This window comes from Parus major, chromosome 3 (genome assembly GCF_001522545.3).
Source record: "Parus major isolate Abel chromosome 3, Parus_major1.1, whole genome shotgun sequence".
NCBI lineage: Eukaryota > Metazoa > Chordata > Aves > Passeriformes > Paridae > Parus > Parus major.
Window position 1 is genome coordinate 30873244 of NC_031770.1, and position 19369 is coordinate 30892612.

General features: G+C 55.5%; 1 protein-coding gene and 1 long non-coding RNA gene across 3 annotated transcripts; one reads left to right on the plus strand and one right to left on the minus strand.

Moving 5' to 3' along the window:
• Window positions 1-9: 9 nt before the first annotated feature.
• LOC117244017 lies at window positions 10-10514 on the plus strand. The gene is made up of 2 exons (XR_004496307.1): window positions 10-355; window positions 9750-10514. It is a non-coding gene; the product is annotated as an uncharacterized LOC117244017 (long non-coding RNA).
• Window positions 6447-19369, minus strand: CAPN11 (calpain 11). Of its 2 annotated transcripts, none has more exons than XM_015622272.2 (22): window positions 19265-19369; window positions 16162-16444; window positions 15513-15582; window positions 14071-14189; window positions 13796-13929; window positions 13459-13627; window positions 12827-12910; window positions 12659-12744; window positions 12385-12459; window positions 11808-11968; window positions 11559-11728; window positions 11340-11351; window positions 10843-11054; window positions 10684-10723; window positions 10359-10424; window positions 9961-10018; window positions 9798-9862; window positions 8886-8954; window positions 8677-8755; window positions 8108-8224; window positions 7976-8034; window positions 6447-7752 (listed from the first exon to the last, which is right to left on the minus strand). In XM_015622272.2, the coding sequence occupies exons 2-22, from the start codon at window positions 16405-16407 to the stop codon at window positions 7726-7728; spliced, it is 2118 nt and encodes a 705-aa protein (XP_015477758.1). In that variant the 5' UTR covers window positions 16408-16444; window positions 19265-19369; the 3' UTR covers window positions 6447-7725. The 2 variants fall into 2 exon arrangements, with proteins under 2 accessions (XP_015477758.1, XP_018861643.1); XM_019006098.2 differs by lacking the exon at window positions 19265-19369 and adding an exon at window positions 16842-17049.

Below are 19369 nucleotides of genomic sequence, written 5' to 3' on the forward strand. Positions count from 1 at the left end.
GCCGAGAGCGGGTGATGAAGATCGCCCGTGCAGCGCCGGCTCCTTCCCCGGGGCGGGCGGGGGCACTCAGCCGCGGAGCGGCTCCGCGCCGGGGGGCAGCGGGGCGGGGGGCGGCCCAGCAACCATGACCGGAGCGGCGAGACGCGGGCGGCCGTCCGGCCTCGGCTGCCTGGGCGGGCCCTCCGCCCCCGCCGGGCGCGTCCCCTCCCCTGCCCGGTCCCTCCTCCCGCAGCGGTCCGGGCGGGCGGGAGGAGCCGTCGAGCTCTGCCGGGTCCGTCCCGTCCCGTCCTTGCCCGTGGCCGGTCGGCTTCAGTCGTCCGCCTTCTTGCGCAGGTTGAGGAGGCAGAGCAGGCAGGTGAGCAGGGCCTGGCGGCTCTCCCGGGAGCGCAGCCGGCGCCCCAGGCGGCGGAGCGGCGGCAGCAGGCGCCGGCGGGCCAGCGGCAGCAGGCGGACGAGCAGGGCGCGCAGCAGCGGGGCGGCCAGCGGCGGGGCGGGCATGCTGCCCCCGAGCCTGCGGACACAGCCTCACACCCCCGGCTGACCTAGCCTAGCGGGGGTGCTCGGCAGCTCCTCACGTTTTGGAACGTCTGAGCTAAGCGGGATGTCGGGGTGTCCGCACCCTCCTGAGAGCGGGGGGCTGCTTGGGGCAGGCTCGACGAAGCACTGGAAAGGGCTCCTTCCCGCCTCTTTCCCGACTCACTCTTACCCTCTTTGGGATCCTTCCTGCTCCGGGACACCACTCAGCTCTTTCCCTTTCACTCTTTCTCTTTCCCGAAGTGGCCTGGACTGCTCAGCTTCCCCAGTGTGAACCTGCCACCAGCGCAAATGGCAGGAACAGCTCCAGAGCAAGGGACAACAAAAAAAAAAAACCCAGCTGTTCATTTAAATGCCCCCTCCTCCCAGACCCGACACACACTCCCTGAAAGTGATACTGCTTCGCAGCCGAGGCCAAATTTGTCGGGGTGGCAGTGTAGAGGAGAGAAGGGGGGCAAGCGAGGATCAACATCTCTCCACCACAGAAATGTGGGCTGGCAGGGTGGGGTTTTGTTTTAGCACAAGGCTTTGCCATAGCCCTTGAGCAGGCAGCTGGGTCCAAACTTGTCTGTCATTCCCTGGCAGTGCCAGCAATTGTCACCCTGCTCCCATATGGGCCAGGAATGCATTCCAGGTGAGCCAACAAGGAGAGTGGGCAAGGGATGGCCCAAGGTGTAATACACTGAGGAACAGTTGGGTACTCCCCTGAGAAAGAGCTTTGACTTGGCTCCATGAATGGCTCAAGAGCAGGATGGTAAGGAGTGTCCTGCAATTTTCAGCTGTGCTCCAATGCTCCCAAGCTGAGTTAGCTTGGGGCAAGCAGCCAGGGGAGCACAAGCTAGCCAGAGTGAGGGTGCAGGCAGGAAGATCCGTGGTCATGTCTGTGCCCTTCCGCTTCCCTCCTGTGCCGAACCTTTGTTTTGTTCTAGGTGGATGTCTGTCTTCATTTCCTCCCCTTGTTCCCTTCCAAAACCCTGCCAAGGCCCTACTTTTGGCTCTTGCTCCAGAAGAATTTAGGAGAATGAACAGACCCAAGGGACCAAAAGCTACTGCTCCATTTCCCTGCCTGCCTTCTGTAAGCTGTCCCTTGCCCACTAAGTCCCATCCAAAGGTGGTTAGTCCAGCTAGGGTGACCTTTTCCAATCTCATGGATTCTTCCCAGGGAGCCAGCCATGGATGAGGAAAGCAGGCTGGCCATGCCTCAGTACAGGGACACCATTTGCTGAAAGCAGAAACAGCTCCCTGATGGCCCTGGAGCTTCAAGGATGGTGCTTGACATCAGCCCCTTGGGACTGGCCTCCTGGAGGCTCCCGAGCTCGGGTCTGCTGTGGTCAGAGGCTGTGGTGCAGGCGCAGGGCTCTGCTGTGCACTGCCGCCAGCTCTGTGCTGGCAGCCTTGCTGGGAGCAGGAAGAGCTCAGATGAAGGAAGACGGAGCAAAGCTTTGCTGCAGCTATCTCAGAGTTTATGTTTTCCCTAGGAGGAAGCATCTCCCCTTCAATCAGGGAGGTCCAGTGCTTCACCTGTTCTTGAGACTCCTGGGTTCACTGTGCTGCAGCTGATCCCACATAAGCCTTGCTTAGAGCCTCAATTTCCCCAGCAGTACAGCTCCACTGGGAATATCCTCTCCTTGTGCAGAGGGCGCTTACAGCATTCTACCTCTGAGCAGGCTGGGGATTGCTGGGATGAAAATGCAGCATCCCAGGTGAGTGTCAGTGATGACAGTAATGGAGAAGAGTGAACATCTTATTCCTCAGGGAGCCTTTTCCTAGGAAAAACCCTGCCTGAGCTGGGGGAACTGATCATCCTGCCATCCCTACTGGGGGAATCCTGTCCTCCAGTCCCACAGGGAAAGGGAGGTGCAGAGACGCTGCAGCACATTCCAGGGAGCATTGCTTCTGAGCGTTACATTGTATCTGAGTGTAATGTTGCCGAGATACACAAGGGAGTGGATGGAAAATTCTTTGGGAACAAAGGGGCTGTACTGTGTGACCTCTGCAGAAACCTGTTCCTTCCCAGGGAGGGAGTGAAGGAGGTTCTCACCCTGCTTTGAGAGCCAGATGCTTGCAACATCCCAGCACTGGGAAGAGGGTGTGGCAGGGCTTAATTGCCAAGCTCTTGGGACTCACAGAAAAGCAGATTTTTGTCTCTTGCCAAAAATGCAGAGATCTTGCTGAGTTGCTTTCCCCATCTGGAAGGTCAGGGTCTTTAGCCTCCAACTGGGCAAAAGTAAAGCCCAGGGAGATGAATGGATGTAAACTTGTTCCTCTGTTGAGTAATGCCCAGAGCTGGGAAGAGAATGCAATCTTGATAGAAAACAAAATCACACCAATATCTACTTCAAAATGCAAGTTTTAGGGCAGCAGAATCCTGCCCATATGTTTCCTAGGCCAAGTCTCATAGATCATTGCTGTAACTTCTCTGATCGATGGAGGACTTTCTGATCCTGCAATCACTGCTTTGTCTCAGTACTTTTTACTTGTCTATGTTTCATCCCTCTCTACCAGGAGACTTAAAATACCTCACCACATGGTTGGCTTATGTTTTGCTGGGTATGTATCAAGACCCTTTCCTTTCAAGCATCCGTTTTCTCTATTGTATCAACTGCACAACCACATATCACCTATTAATTGATGGGAATGGCTGAGATCCACTTCTTGAGCCTAAACAGGGACTGTATACCCCTCCACAGTACTTATTTCTCTCAGATGATCAGTTATCAGCTGAACATCAGCAAACAAGGAGCAGGAGATGCCCCCAGGCACAGCATGAGGATGATGTGGGCTTCTGGTAAGCCAGTGAGTGGAGCAGTGATGGTGAGATAGCAGGGCTGGAAGCAGCCCCCACAGGGGTCTATCCTCAGGGTGGTGGCAGGACTGTGCAGAACTGTCCTCTTTTCTTCTCCTCCCTGCCATCCCAAAGCCCTGAGAATTCAGCTTGTCCAAAGCCCAGCCCCTTCCTTCTTGCTGCTGAGCATGGGTGAGCTCACAGTCCCACATATCCTCTGGGCAGATCCTAGGGTTGGAACCAGCCAGAACCTCTAACTCCCCTGGGAGAGGCCACCTCAGAGGAGGCACAGCTGGATGGTCATGGGTGTGTGACATGCCAGCCTCTGGGCAGGAGATGGCTCTGCTACCTCCTGATACAGCTCCTCTTGGTTGCTGCCACCCTTCTGTGGAAGGAATGTCTTCTGAGCAGACCTGTGCCCCATCACACAACAGGCAAATCTGGCACCGGCCTTACCAGCACTCAGCCTGCTCCCGGAACAGCATCTCTGCTCCATGGGAGGGCAAGACCCTCATGCCATCTCAGAGGCAGGCACAGGGGATAGAGCAACCATTGGCACCTGCTAATGCCTAAATAGGCTGTTGTTTGATAAAATCTCCATATGATCCAGCAGGGATCCTGGGAAGAAGAGCATTTTCAAAGAGATATGAGATTTGCTGAAAATTTTGTTCTGGGCAGCACTGGGAGCTCTCAGAAATGTCAGGGGAGGAAGATGAGAGTTAGGAAGGCCATGAGTATTTTGTCTTAGGAAACCTCACACTTCTGGCAGGGATCCTAGAGGGTGCTGGTGGTGGGGACAGTGGTGGCACCCAAGCACCCAGCCCTGTGCAGGAGTAGCACAGGCCATTCCTACTGAGGAGGATACAAGTGCTATAAATAGGTTGTTTAATGCACTGTGGCCAGGCCTTGGAAAGCCCCAGCCCATGCACGTTCCCTGCTGCTGGCACTGAGACAGCAGCTGTTGAAAAAGGCTGAATCCAGCAGCTGCTGGCTGGTGCTCCTGGCCCCTGTCCCAAGTCCCAGCCCTCCTGCTCTCCTTGTTGGGGGGCCAAGACCTTAGCATCCTTTGGCACAGGTGCTGATGTTTACTAGTGTGGTGATGCCAACTCTGTACTGGTGTTGGTGCTACTTCTTGAGCCAGCAGTGACTGCAGGATGTTGTTGGTGATAGAGGGACAAGGATGAGGAGAGGGCTTTCCTTCCTGATATCCCTTGCAGTACTGGGGAGATGGCTGTGCCTGGGTGGGAGCTGTGGGGCCATGCTGGAGTCAGCTGCTGCCCACCCGTGAGCCCTCAGCTATGGCTCTCCCCAGCCATAGCTTAAGATGCTGGGCTGGGCCTCCATACCCCAGCTCTGCTTGTACAAAGGCCCCTTGTGCCCACGGGAATGACATTTGTGCAGGCGTGGGCCCCCGTGAAGCATAGCCAAGGGGGAGATGCCAGAGCCCAGCTGCTAGGGCAGCTGCTGGGGCCAGGTGGGGATGGGCTGCAGTCCTGCCCCCCTTACTGTGCCTGGGGGATGGACATGAGCAGGTGGTGGGAGAGGGGGAACCCCCAGGAAGAGCAGGCAGCTCTGAGCTGCAGGAGGCAGGGCCATATGAGGTGCAGGAAATTCTGGGATGCTGTGGAGCAGGAGCAGTGGTGCTGTGCATCCATGGGCACTGCTGACCGACCCAACACAGACCTTTGGGATAAGTGTGGGAAGTGGGCTGGGCCGGATTTTGCTGGCTAGTGCCTGTCCCAAGACAAACCCAAAGCTAAGAGCAGCTTTGGTCACATCTGGCCCCCTTGCTACTCACCTCACCTCAGCATTTAAGGCCTCTGCTAGGCATCTTTCTTGTCCCCTTTGCAATGAAGGGGATAAGCCAGGCTACTTTTAGTGGCATTAGCTGCCATTTTACTGGCAGCTGGGGAAGCTGACCTGCTGACCCCCTGCTGATACTGGCCTGCCAGCTGCCAGGGCTGGTGAGGGAAGGGATCTGCCAGCTGGCACCTGAAGGGAGGGAGGGGGCTTCTGGTAAGGCTATGGCAGGGGCACCTGTCATCCTAAAGCCAGGGTGTCACCATGGCCCATAATTGGGCCTCTGTGTGTGTGTGATGAGGCCCTGCAGCTGGGACAGCTCTGCCTGCCTGCACCCCTGTTCTGTCCCACCTGAGTCTTATTTTGTAGGGGATTTGGGATTGCATGGAGAAGCAATCCCAAGTACCCTAGGGCTGGTAAGCCTTAAGGTATTCCCACCCCACAGGCAGTCAAGAGACAAGCACAAGTAGTCCACCTCCATCCAGCCCTGGGGAGCCTCTGTAGGAGAGGGCAGCCTTGTGAGGCAGCTGGGGAGCCGCTTCCTCCTGGCAGCACACCTCAGCTCCTGTCTGTGCTCTGAGCTGGGCTGGCTTGCCCCAGAACTGGGTGCTGCCCCACTGTGGGGACGCTGGCCCCCAGAGAGCTAGGCTGGTCCAAAGGGCACCCATATAAGGGATATTGAGATTCTGGGATGCATAAAGTATGCAAGGTCACTCTTACAAATGCTGAGCACCTCTGGGCCATCCAGGCTGCAATGTCCTTCTGGAGTGTAAGCAGGGAGCAGGATGCAAGGGTGCAGGATGCATAGCCATGCTATGAAAAGCCCCACCATCCAGCAGTCCACTGTGTGGACTTCCTTTTGTGGAAGGATTCTGCTATTAGCTGTAACTGGCATGACCTCAAAGGAAGCAGGGGAAAACATTCACTTTCCACAGGCTGTACCCAGGGAAGAAATAAACCTCTTTTAGTCCCCTTCCAGGGTCCAGAGTTCCAGGCTGCTTTCCACTTCCACCAGCTCTATAGTTAACTCCATCCTATCCTCCTTCCCCTCCCCAGCCTCCACAAGACACCTTTCTTTAAGAGCAGTGCTCCCTTCCCTCTCTTACATGGTGCCGCCTCATGTGTCAGCATTGAGACACCCATGCAAAGGAAGAGGCGTGTTTTTTAAAGTCTGAGGGAATGTGGGTATCTCCAGCCCCACAACAAGACCTGCCTTGATGTTGTTGCTCTGCCTGTGTCCCAGGCTGGGCAAGCAGCATAATCTGGGCTTGGCTCTGCACCAGACCATGGTGAGCAGAGGGAAGACACAGACCCCACAACACTTCCCAGACCACACATCTAACAGATCTGTTTATTCCTGGAGAGCACAGTGAGCAGGGTAAGGAAGCAGAGCTGTGGGGCAGGCAGCAGTGGTTATTGCTGCAGGTGCATCCTCCAGTGAAAACAGGGGTCTGGGGGAAGCAAACTGCCTGCCTGCCTCTGCAGGGCAGGGGACGGGCCCTTGCCCACTTCCAGGCTGGAGCCACCCCGTTACCCCAGAAGAAGGTGAGGGGAATGGAGTAGCACAGAGAAGTGCAAATATATTGGCACTGGAGTCCACCTGCACTGGGCAAAGGAGCCCAAGATAAGAGGACAGTGTTACAGTGTGGGAGGATGAGGGACTGGTAGAAAAACCCCAACTTTGTGCCGAAGATCTCCCCTAAACCACCACCCCCTGCTCTCTGTAGGAAGGCACTGCCTCTTGGGTGCTGTAGCCCCTAGCCCTGCTGTGGGTCATGGCCAAGGGCAGCAGATGTCACAGGAGCTCCCAGGGATGGGAGGGGAGGCCAGGCTGCTGTGACAGTGATGGCATAGCTGTGCCTATGTGGACAAGAGGAGCTTTAGCTGCTGCACTACAGGGTTGTATGTGTTCACATAATGGAGGAGCCCTGAAACATTCACTGCTTGAGTTGTAGGGCATGACCCAGTGGTGGGCAAAGGCAGGGGCATGGAGGTGGAAGGGATGTGTTGAAGGCCACACAGAAAAAAGCCAGCAGGCTCCATGCTTTGGTTGCGCTTAGTGGTGGTAAGTACAGTGCAAGGGCTTCATGCTATCGAGTATGACCATTCCTCCTCCCAGAAGGCCACTCTGGCTCCCTCAGGAACCTGTTGCTTGAGCAAGGCAATACATGCTGATGCTCCCAGGTGCAGAGATAGGCAATGTGTGCTAGAGAGGATAGGTCAGCACTAGAGGGAGTGATATGAATGTCCTCCCCTTCATGCCCCAGCAACTGCCCCTCCCTGCTTTGCAGCTGTCCCCCAGCCTGCCACCGTGCAGGGATTCAAATGTACCCCATGCTGCTTGCCCTCCTCTTGTTCTGGGGTGAAAGAGAGCAAGGGGGAGTGGAAAGAAGCCCAGCCCAGAAGAAGAGAATCCCCTGCCTGCCTTGACCCCTGGTCCACTGGAGAAGATGGTGTGAGGCTTGCTGGGAGGTAGGGCTGGTGGCTCAGCGTGATATGGAGCAAGGGGGGGGAAGAGTATCCTGTATCCATGGATCCAAGGGGAGGCACTTGGAGTGGGCCTGGCCCATTGGGATGTCCCAGCTGCAGCAGATCTGGTGTAACTCCTAGCCACACATCGTCAGCAGCAGCCACTGGGAAGGAGAGGGAGAAGGGATGAGCAGGGTGCATTTCTGGCATGCCTTCCAAGAAACACAGAGCCTGCAGCAGTACTGTTTACTCATCTTGATCTTTTATAGGTTCTTTTTGTACCCAGGGGGCTGGAGGGCTTTCTACCACCCACCCCAAGTGCCCCATTCACCCTAATGCTGTGTTCCCTTGTTTCCCACCCCAATTTTCACTGGGCTGAACTCTCACCTCAGAAAGGTTCATGACAGCAGTGCCAGTGCCTTCAGGGTCCATGCTACGGAAGAACCCTGCAGGGACACAAGCAAAGTGAGCAACATATCTCTCTGTTCCTGCCCTCCCTGCCCCAGGGCCATCACTCACTGAACATGGTCTCCAGCTTCAGAAGGCAACAGACAAAGTTGTCAAAGTCCACACCCATGTCATTGTCTGCATATCGGGCCACCACCACCTGATGCAGCTTGTTGTTCAGCTTGAAACCTGCAAGGCAGAGTCAAGACAGTCAGCCCCACAGGGAGGCAGGAGAGCAGGGTGTAGTTGTGAAAGTCCATGCACAAAAGGTCCACCAACCCACCCAAAGAAGGGCACTGTGTCCAGCCTCAACAGGAAGAGGGGATGCTCTCCCTGCAGCCATATATGACTAGTTAGCTCACTGATCCAGCCCAGGCCTCTGCTTTGCCAGGATGGGATTTTGCAGGTCAGAGGAGAACAAGAGGCTGGGACCATCTTGCTTGCATTTCTAACTCTGAGGCTCCAACATTTGGCACAGCTGTGATGCAGAAAGCCTGGTGCACACATGGGCCACATCTCACTGCAACAGGTTGACTTCAAACATGCAATATCGGCCACTCTTCTGCTATTTGGGGCAGGACTCTGACAGCAGGAGCCCCCTCCCCAGCCTCCAGCCCAGTCCCATCCTTCTCCAGACCTACCAGCTGACTCTAAAGCCATGCGCATCTCATAGGAGCTCATGGTGCCTGACTTATCCAAGTCGTACTGGCGAAAGATCGTCTGCAAAAACATCGCAAAGGACATGAAGGGAAGGCTCCCCTGTGGCCTCCAGGCTGGCTGTTCCCCCTCCTTGCTGCCCCAGGAGGGGTGCTACCCTTGTGCAGTGCACCATGCCCCCTCTCCTCCTCACCAGCCAGCTCCGGATCTTGTTCCACAGGATCTGGAACTCCACCAGCCCAAGGCGGGCACTGCCATCTTTCTGAGGAGCAGAGAGTCAAGGAGGTCAAAGCAGCAAGGAAAGGGCAGTGGGGGTACAAAGGTAAAGCTACCAGATTCCAGCCACTGGAGGTGAAAAAAGCCTGGATACACTTGGCCTGCCCAATTTTTCCCCCAACCTTCCCCTCTATCCTGCAACATCAGCAAAGTAAGAGCCTGCAACCCAGCAAGGAAAGGATAACACTTGAACTAAGAGCCATGACGCTCCCTGGGAGCAGCTGTGCTGCTGCTGTAGGAAGCACATTGCTCTGCTGTCCTTGGACCAAAGCTGGGCTGGCCTGCAGCAAAAAAGAATGCTGTAGGGCCAGGCTGGAGAAGGGCTCAGAGGTGCTCCTTGCATGACCCCCCAGCTGTTTGTCATTCTACAAGCAGGACACTGGCCATGGCTCCTGTTACTTGACTCATCCACAACAGCTGGACAGGATGGTTTGGAGGAAAGAAGCGTAATAGTCCGTGTTCCCTTTGAGTAAACCCTCGAAGGCTGGGAGCACATCAGGCTAGGGAGCCTGTGGGAAGTGAAACACAAGAACTTCCTCCTGGAGGTGAAAAGTAGAAGGCATGGGGTGGGACCATGCTGGGCTTTTGGTGGCAGAGCCAGGGCCCAAGCAAGCAGGGGAAGTGATGGCCCTTGCAAAAAAACTGCTGCTAAAGTCAAAGAGTGTAGGGCAGGTGACCCTGAAGCCATAAGGACCCCTTCCTTTCTTCCCCCAGTTAAACAGCTTCAGCACTGCTGGAGAGTCAAGTCCCAGCTCCAAGAGACAAATCTTGTTTCTTTCAGGCTGAGCACTACGAAAACTGGCCCCGACCCACCACACCAAGAGGATACATCCATCAGGTTGACCATGTTGCGGCAGGAGTCCAGGCTGAACCCATCTGTTTTCAGATCTTTGTCTGAGGAGAAAGAAGGAGGTTGAGCACATGCATCAAAACCCAACCTGCTGAGCAAGCCTGGGATGCAGGGAGCAAGGGGTAGGAAGAGTAGGGCTTACGTCTAGAGATGACTCTGTTCAGAATAGTCCGAAGCTCAAAGACGCTGATTTCCATGTCCTGCAGCAGAAGCAGAGTTAGCATCACCCCTTGCCTCCTCTCCATCCCACTTGTGGCCATTGTCTCCCTCCTGTCTAAACATCTCTGCCTTAGTCACAAAACATGAGGATGCCATTACATTTCTTATACACCCAGAAGAGTTTTGGTCGCAGCTGCATGCTCTTCCCCAAATCTGCCCGTGTCACACCATGCCCTGAGCTGAGCCACAGCAAAGATGGACTTGTCTGAAGGATGGAACTGAGCGAGCATGAGGCGGGATGGAACTCCCACAGCCAGGGGTTCAGTCCTGTCCCCTCCCTGCCCCAGAGGGCCTCCCAGAGCTTGGCACAGCCGTACCCACCTCCCCTGCCAGCTGCTGGAACATGCTCTTGAAGCTGTCCTCTATGTCATCCTCAGTTATTTCTTCCTGGGGTGATGCAAACCAGACAGAAGAGGTTAGGTCAAAGCAAGGCTCTGTCCTTCCTTCCAGGCTCAGTAAACACCAACTGGAAAGGAAGCTCTTCTTTGTTCTTCTCATCTTTGTTAATGCCCACATCCCCATCACCCCAACCTTGCCAGCCCCTCTCCAGCCACAGCGACATCCCAGACTCAGAGAGCCACCCTCTGCCTGTAGCTCCCCCTCCCAGGTGCCAGAACCTCAGCCAATCCGAAGTGGCAGCTCCTACCTCATCTGCCAGATCTGCTGAGATCTCCTCATCCAACTCCCTTTGGGCAGAAAGGGGAAAACAAAGAGATGAGCAGGGTCCCCAGCCAGCAGGCTGCCTGCAGTGGAGAACATTCCATTGCTCACAGACACGGCGTGTCCCTCCCAGGCCAGGACTCACTCTGTGTCTGACTGCTTCTCAGTGAAGACCCGCAGGACGAAGTCGGCCTCCTTGTGTGGTTCAAAGGTGGAGGGCACAATGATATACTCGCCAGGGGGCAGCCGGATCTGGTTGCTCACCTCCCGCAGGTTGATGAAAGTCTCAGACCGTGCCCGGGACTGGTTTCGCAGGAAGAAGTCCTTCTTCAAGTGCACATTCTGCATGCCCTGGGCCTGGGGGAAGGAATGTGCATGTGGACCACAATGGGAAGCACCCACAGGGAGTGGCGGGACCAGCACCAGCCCCATCAGGTAGGACAGCCCTGCACTGCCCATCCTGTAGGAGCCATCCCTCCCTCCCACATGGAGGTGCCCAGCACCCACTAGCACCCTAGCCATGGCCAGGGCTGTGGGAGCTCCCATGCCACTGCATGCCACATGCACAATGCATCAACCCATTTTTGCCCAGTCTTGTGCTTCCCTCCAAGGTAGGGTAGGCTCTGACAGCTCAGGACGTACCTCCTCAGGAACCTGCAGATAGGAGGGAAAAGGTGGAAAAAAATCAGAATCCCGGTACCTGCCCCATCCCTTACAGCTGCAGGGAGCACAGGATAGGGGACATTAGCCCACAGCTGGCCAAAGCTGGTGGAAAAGATTTTCCTGCGGACTGGGGTTGGAGTGGGACTGGTAGAGCTGAGCCTGTCCCAAGGATGAAGCTTTAGGGTGGGCAGGGGTTACCTCATAGACAGCAAAGCCGATGGTGTGCATGTCACCTCCCACCCGCCGCTCCCGCCGCCGGTGCTTCTGCATCAGAGCCACCAGGAAGCTGCAGGCCACCTCATCATCCCCAGGGTCATCATCTTCTTCCAGCAACTTGATCTTAAACTGGGGGTTGATCCAGAATGTGGCTGGGAGGAAGAGGATATGTGGATGAGACACCTGGTTTCATCAAGCTACCAAGAGCATAGATGTGGAGGCCAGAGGTACCTGGGTGATTCCTGCAGCCCCCAGCAGTGCTCCCCCGGCGCCATGTGCCCTCAAACACCTGTGTGTGCCATCTGCTGAGCTCATCCTTGGTGAGGGCATCAGGGGTCAGGTTGCAGATCTCAAGCCTGGAGAACTCTCTCATGAAGTCCCGGAAAGACATCCTGTAGGAGGCAAGTAGGGGCTGAAGCCAGGGCACTGGTTGTTGTGGAGAAGGAGGAGAGTGCAAGAAGCTCTGGACCCAGGTAACATTTTAGGAGAATTAAGTGACAGTAGAATCTTTTATCCTAAACAGTTATTGCTTATTTAAAGCCTTGTGCTGGGTTTGGGTAAGAAGGGATGTTTACTCTTCCTAGATGTTTATTTTGCATTTAGTTGGCCTGAATTTCCTTCAAGGGAGGAAAATTATTAACTAGATCAGATGAGAAAATGCTGGCAAGCTCTCCAGTTCTGGAAAGCCAGCTCATAAAGGTAGGTCATCTGCTTCAGGTGAACCATGACTGAAGGATCCCTCCCCAGCTCCTCTGCTCCTTCCTGGAATGGCTGCTGAAACAGAGCAGCACTTTGCTCCAGCACTCACCAGAACTCTCCATCCTCCATCTTCAGCTGCAGCTCTTCCCTCTCATCAGGGTCAACATTGTTCCACTCAGAGGAACTGGAATAGCAGGAGCGAGACAATTAGACAGGGACTCTTGAGAGCAATTCAGAGCTGGCTCTCAACTCCTGTCTTTCTGATGCGAAGAGCTCTGCACACTGTGAGCTTCCCCTCAGCACTGCCCCATGCTTGACTGCTGTGTGGTGCAGCACTTGCTGGCCTGACAGAGCAAGACTGCTATCCCTTCTGTCCTGCTTACCCATCACTCCAGGCTCCAGTCCATTCCACCTGACCCCAGGGGTTCCTGATGCGGATGAGTTGTTCCTGCTGACCCCGGTAGTTCACCTACCAGAAACCAGACAGGAGATGGAGCCCATGCCACTGGCCAGGCTGCTATTGCTATTAAAGTGTAATCTGGGTGACTCACATCTCTGAAGGCTGTAACAGAATAGGCATGGCCCTTCACCAGCTTCTTGAAGGTCACTGCTTCCATATCAAAGGCGCTTGTGATCTGAGGAGAACATGTAATGGTCAAGTCAATAGGACTGAATTCATGTAGTCTTATCCCTACTCTCTCCCTCTACTGTGTAGAGAATTCTCCTTGCTTTGCACTGCTCCAAGCCAAGAGAAATAGCAGGTGGCAGCTCCCTGTGCTCAAAGGCTGCTGGTTGTGCACAATTCAAAGACAGTTTCCTTAGCAGAAGACCTTGAAGATCCATCAAGGAACCACTCGCACTTCAGAATTAAAAAACCCTGCTCCAGGTAATTTCCTGATGCAAAACATGGCCAGAGTTATAGGCAGTCCCTTGTCCTGCATTTGAGATGAACAATCCCACTCCATCCAAAGGAGCCCATTCACAGCAACTGGGCTGCAGCACCACGTGTTGTGCTGCAGGGCTGCCACACTGGCTCTGGATAGGGTGCTGTGGTATGAGAGTGAAGAAGTAACCTCCCACCTGATGCCCCAGTGAGGGGACTGCTGATACAGCCTTGGTCTGTGAGGCCCCAGTTTGGCCAGCGCTGTGGCAGAGCCCTGGCTCATCCCAGCACATCACTTACATCGATGGAGCAGCCCAGCAGGGACCCCCTCTCCAGCGCCTTGCGGATGATGTGGCCCATGTTACGTGGTGGCCGCTTCAGGTCATACATCTCTGCCACGCCACCCGTGAAGTCCTCGAAGCCCTCGGTGGTGCTGCCCCCCGACAGTGACTCGTAGCAGCCATTCAGCCTGAGGGCCACGTGAGGAGACAAGGAGGTAACACGCTGCAACTGCCCAGCTACCCAGCACAAGCAGGGCCAGCAACAGAAAAGACTCCCTTCCCTCCAACCCATGTGGTTGAGTGAGGTGCCCTACCCCACACATGCCCGCCCGCCTGCCCACCACAGGGATACCCACTTGGCATAGGCCTTCTCTAGCAGAGCACTCCAGAACTCTGTGCACTCTGCCGAGTGGACAAACAGAAGTTCCCCATCCTTGGTGGGCAGCTGGTCATCCACCACCACATCCACCCACTCACCGAACTGCCAGATCTGGGGGGTGAGGAGAGAGTGGAGTGAGCTCAGAGCATCACATGGCTTGCTCATCCCTACCCCAGAGGGATGGCCTCAACCCACCACCCTCGCTTCCACCACAGCCCACCAGCTGTGGAGGGCCAAAAGCTCTCAGCCCACCTGGAAGTGAAAGATGCCAGCATAGTCCTCCTGGAAGCTCTGTCCATGGGGCACCACGCGGTGCAGGAGCTCCTCGTTGAGTGTGAGGGAGCCAATGGCAGCCAGCAGCCAGCAGTCACCTGGGGAAGGAGAGGAAGCTGATATGAGTACCCATAACCTCCCTAGCTGGGAGGGTACCTGATGGATGTTTAGAAGCCCATGGTGTGCTCTCCTTGCAAATGTTTGGGGCAACTCAGCTCAAAAAGTCCATGGGACAAACAGAGAAGGACCAGCAAGCAGAACTCAGGGATTCAGGCCTGCTCAGCCTGCCCACAGAGAGAAGTATTAGCTCAAGGTAACAGGGAATGTTGCTCCCTACCTGAAGCCTGTTTCCAGACCACCACACACAATCAGCACCAAAAGCCCCCTCCTGCAGCCATTTATCTGGACCCTCCTGGAACTCATTCATATGACTGCTGTCCATATTTCAGACAGCAAGTTCTGCAGCAGAATTACACTTTGCATGTAAAAAGCCATTTTAGCAAGCAAGCGGTTTCATGCTGTTGTCCCAGCTTCTCAAATTGCAAGCAATGCCACCACACTTTTCCTTCCAAGTGATCTTAACCACAAATGCTACCCTAGGCCAGAACTGTGCTTTAAATTCTTTGCCTTGATTGTCTTTTCTCTTTTGCCTTTTAAAGCCTTTCGCACCTTAGTCTTGAGCCTGGATAACCTGTAACTGGGCTGTGGCTTGACAAAATGCCATTTCTGAGTTTTTAATAACCAAGTGAACACTACCACAGTGCTTTGGGTTGTTATGCACTCCAGTTGCCATCTCAAGTTTGTCCTAATTCCTGGACATATTAAATGTAGTCAGCACTGAAAACAGCATGCTAAATGTGCTAAGGCATACAGTACTCCCAACCAAGTGCCCTATTTGCTCCCAATCAGGACAACACTGTCTGTGGTACCAAGATCTGCTTCTGATGACCACAAAATCCCACTTGTGGTTCAACTCTGCTAGCCTACCCATTAACACTTCTCTCCTTGCCTCAGTGCCTTCACCTTGGGAGACACCCCTGGCGAAAAGATACATCATTATTTGTACTCTCCATTCCCTTCTGCAACAGCACATTGCTTCACAAGCATTTTGTCACCACCACCACCTCAGTTTGTTACTGTCATGCAGCTGCCATCCCTCACCATTTACCAAAGCGGGGAGCTCTTTGAAGCAGCTCCTGGAATTGTTGTCAGCATGTGTCAGGCATGGATGCACCCAGAATCTCCACTGATGTCAGCATGGTCAAGCTGTGCATGCATCAACTTGTTTCTGTGGAGCTTTAACCTAGAGCTAGGATGCCCCCAACTTGCAGTTTCCACCTCACCAAATGGAAAGGGCCACCCAATCCACCTCAGTCACTACTGTCTGGACCAAGGTCCAGGGACAAAGCTTCAACACTCACCTAGAGCCCCCTGGCAGATGTCTGTCCGGGTTGCACCACCAATGATGAACTGAGGGTCATCCACTAATTCCTGCAGAAGGACAGAATCAGATGCTGGTGCTGGAACTTGGCAGGGCCTGGGATTTAGCAGGGCTGGCACCCACTGCATCTCTGACTTGAAAGAAATGGTATATGGTCCCTGTGAGAGGTACCCCACCTGCCCTCTGCTAGGGAAGGCTGTTTGACTGCAACCCCATGGCCATCATGGTAAGGTAAGGCAAGATTTGCTGTGTCCATAGGAGGATAAGGCTGGAGGACATTCCCCTTGCCCTCATGGCTCCAGGGGATATGCACTCTCAAAAGCCCCAGCTACTGAGGGTAACACATCCATGCCATAACACCTAGAGACAACAATACAACCCATCTGTTTTGGAGCCCACAGTCTGCTGCCCAGAGGAAGCAGTGCCTGCTAGACACAATGCTTTTCTGAGCAGACACTCATGAGGAAAGGCCCTGGGCCCTTGGAAAAGTGGCTCTGCAGCACTCCAGGGACTTTGAGCACTGCGAGGTGCCAGCAAGGGCCAGTCTGCAGCTCAGCATACCACATCAGTGCAGACGTGCAGGGTAAGGATGCCAGCCCAGCCTGAGAAAAAGCAAGCCCAGCACTTACTGATGGACGCTTCCACTCCACTCCCCGCGTCTTGCTGGAGTGTGGTCCCAGCTCCTTGAATCCAAGGGCAGATGGGCCAGCTGGGAATTGGGGATCCCTGAAAAGGGTGCCACTCTCAATGCACTGCTGCTTGAGGGTCTCATAATCCTGGTTGAGGTACTTGATGGCGTTGTTGTGCTGGCCAAGCCCCTCGGCTCTCAGGCGGTCTCTCTGCACACGAGCAGCCATCCCGCCAAAGGGCATCATAGCTTGGCACCAGCACCGCTACCTTCCACTCCACTCCCTGCAACAGAACAGGCAGGGCCACGCTCAGGCAGGGCCCACCGCACAGAGCCAGGCTTGGAGGCTGAATCCCCAACTCCCCACTACTCCCACAGCAGGGACCTTCTCCAGCAGCACTGGCCTGGTGCAGTGAGCCCAGTGACATGCAGAGCACCCCAGGGTGGGCACATACACCAGAAGAACCTCCCAGACCCCATCCCCTGCAGCAGCCCCGTTCTGAACCCGGACCTCCAACCTGGCCATTGCAGCCCTGCTGTCTTTAGGGGACGCCAGGGAGGCAAAGCAGCATGGAGGACTGGCTGGGAGGAGGCAGCCCCCCAGCAGCTACGTCATGGGTCCAGTCCTGTCCTTTCTACACCAAAAGGCTGAGCCCGGAGGAATTTCAAACGCTTTCCAACCTCGTCAACCTCTCCTCCCGGCTCTCCGGGTTCTTCCTTCGTCCCGGCTCCTCCTCGGCCGGGAGGGCGTCAGCCGTCGCCCGCAGCTTCTCCCACCCCCAGGGGCCTCTCTCTCTCCTTTTCCCTCTTCTCCGAAAGCCGGCCCGGCTGCCTGAGCACTGAGTCAATAGGGCCGAGTAGGGAGGAGCCCAGCGAGGCGCAGATAGCTCTAGCTACGGGGCCAGAGAAGGACAGGGAAGGAAGAGGCGGGACGGCACACACACACAGACACACACACACAAACACACAAACGGATACAGACACAGTAACACACAGATACACACACGGATATAGACACAGACACACACAGATACATACACACAAACACACACAGAGGGAGGATGACTCATGGCTCGTCGACCGCCAGTGGAGCAGCCTGCTGGGAGATACCGGGAAGGGATTACGGAGTTCAGCGGGGCACTCCTGCTCCAGGAGAGCGGGTCAGGACAGACCGCAGAGCCCCCACCCCGTACCTATCCCTGCCTTGGACATCCTCCCGCGGCTTTGACCAGCTGTTCACGGCCAGGAGCTTCGAACCAGCTTGACACAGCTGCCAGGCATGTCTGGCCCCGCAGCCCTGCTCCACCGCGCCCGCTGCAGTGGGCAAGTCCCAGCTCCCCTCCCGGCGTCCAGCTGCCCTCAGCCCTCTCCAGGCACCATGGCAGCATGGTGCCGAATACTTCAGAGGTTTCTCCATGTGAGAAAGTGGCGTAATCCTTGGGTAAATAAGCCAAGAACCAGCAACCCACTCAGAACAACAAACTCGAATGTCAGTGCTGGCCCACTCCCTCCCCAGCACCCTATCCCAGGGGAGCAGGCTGCAGCCTGGCTCCAAAGAAGCAGCTTTCCTTGTCCTAAAGTGCTGTGATAGCTAAAGGGAAGGCAGGCAACAGCGAATAGGGTGCAAGCTCCTGGCACATGCATAGGGCATAAACTTGGCTGCTAACCCATGTGGCTGTCCTAACCAGAAGCTCTTCAGAAGAAAAATTCTACTCTTCCCCATCACTCTGCCTGCTCTGGGATGCTCTAAACCCACTACCCTTCTCCAGGGCAGCCCACACCCTTCTCTCCTCTATGATGGTCCCAAATCTATGGAGCTCCTCCTATTACTCCTGCCTCGCACCCAGCACCCTGGTAGTCTCTCCCAGTGGCAAGGCATTTGGTGCCTGCAGAGCTGGCAGGATGGTTTCTCCAGTCCCAGACACTGCCCAGAGCACAGGAAGCCTGAGGGAGGAGGGATCCCAAGTACAGCTGCCCACACTGCCTCCAGATCCCACCTCACTATCTCCCCAGCACTCACACCACAACCTGCCACTGGCCAGGAAACTCCCCCTACCCACAGCCCCTGACACAGGTTCCCTACACCCTTTCCCACCCTACCTACCAGCACAGGACATGGCTGCGGACATGGGGAGCTCTGTGCAGACACAGGCACCGTATGAGTTATTCTTAGCTCTGTGGCTCAAAATACTCAGGAAGGCTGTGCTCAGTGGTAGATGGAGGTCACGCAAGCGCAGAGCGAAGAAAAGGATTTCAGACCCCAGAAGGGTCTTGAAAGCAATGGGGTCAGTTGCTGACAACTCCCTAGGCTTATGCTGACTGACACTGCAGGTCCTCCACGAGGAGGAAGGGGTGTGATGAGACAAGCCAAGCCCGCAGGGCAGTTTTCCACCACAGGTGACATCTAACTACAATATGATGCTTTCCAGTACTTAAGGCACCTCTGATCCGTCCCAGGTGGGAGCAAAAAGACACACCGGTTCCTGCAGGGTCCCTGATACCTTGTGCACTTTAGCGCATACTGCAAAACCCTTGGGCAGCATCATTGTTGAAGTCCAGCCAAAAATCTTTGCAGATCTCTGGTTTGCCAGCTGCTCTTGCAAATCAGCGGAAGTGGGGAGTTCCCTTCCTCAAAACCAGCCCTGAAACACGGTATCCTGCCGCATACTCAGCTCGGGGCAAGGCGCCCATGGCATCCCACAGTGCTCAAGCAGCTCTCAGGCCCTTTCCAGCCCTCCGGATGACAAAGATCCTCGTTTCCCAGAGGCTCCGCTTTATGTTACCGCGTCGTTCTAACGGGATGCGGGCTTGGCTTCGGGGTCGGCAGAGCATCGTGGGAAGCTGCCGGTATTCAGTTTAGTCGCCGCCCCGACTGGGAAGCCTCTGTGTCTCTGCGGATGCGTTACCTAGTGCAAAAATCCCCGCAGACAGAAAGGGGATGGAAGGGGTAGGCATACCTAGATAAGCTTAGAAAAAAGAGGAAGCAGCCGGGGAGGGGGAGACGGACGGCCCCGCAGCCTTGCTCGCCCGGCGGCGGGCTGTCATCGGTGCTTAACCCCATTTTGGTGATCGGATAAGGGTGAGGATGGGGGAGATGGACTTACGGAAGCTGCTGCCGACACCGCCCTGCCCGCTTCAGCTCGGCCCGGCCCGGCCCAGCCCAGCCCGGCTCCGTACAGCCCCGCAGAAGGTGGAGTTTCGGCGGGCAG

Excerpts from the sequence above, each read along its gene's own strand:
- CAPN11 (XM_015622272.2), bottom strand. The coding sequence starts at position 16,407 with ATGATGCCCTTTGGCGGGATGGCTGCTCGTGTGCAGAGAGACCGCCTG. Across the intron at positions 8,756-8,885 it reads ACAAGATCCGGAGCTGGCTG|ACGATCTTTCGCCAGTACGA; the intron begins GTGAGGAGGAGA and ends ATGTTTTTGCAG. Across the intron at positions 8,035-8,107 it reads GAAGCTGGAGACCATGTTCA|GGTTCTTCCGTAGCATGGAC; the intron begins GTGAGTGATGGC and ends GTGTCCCTGCAG.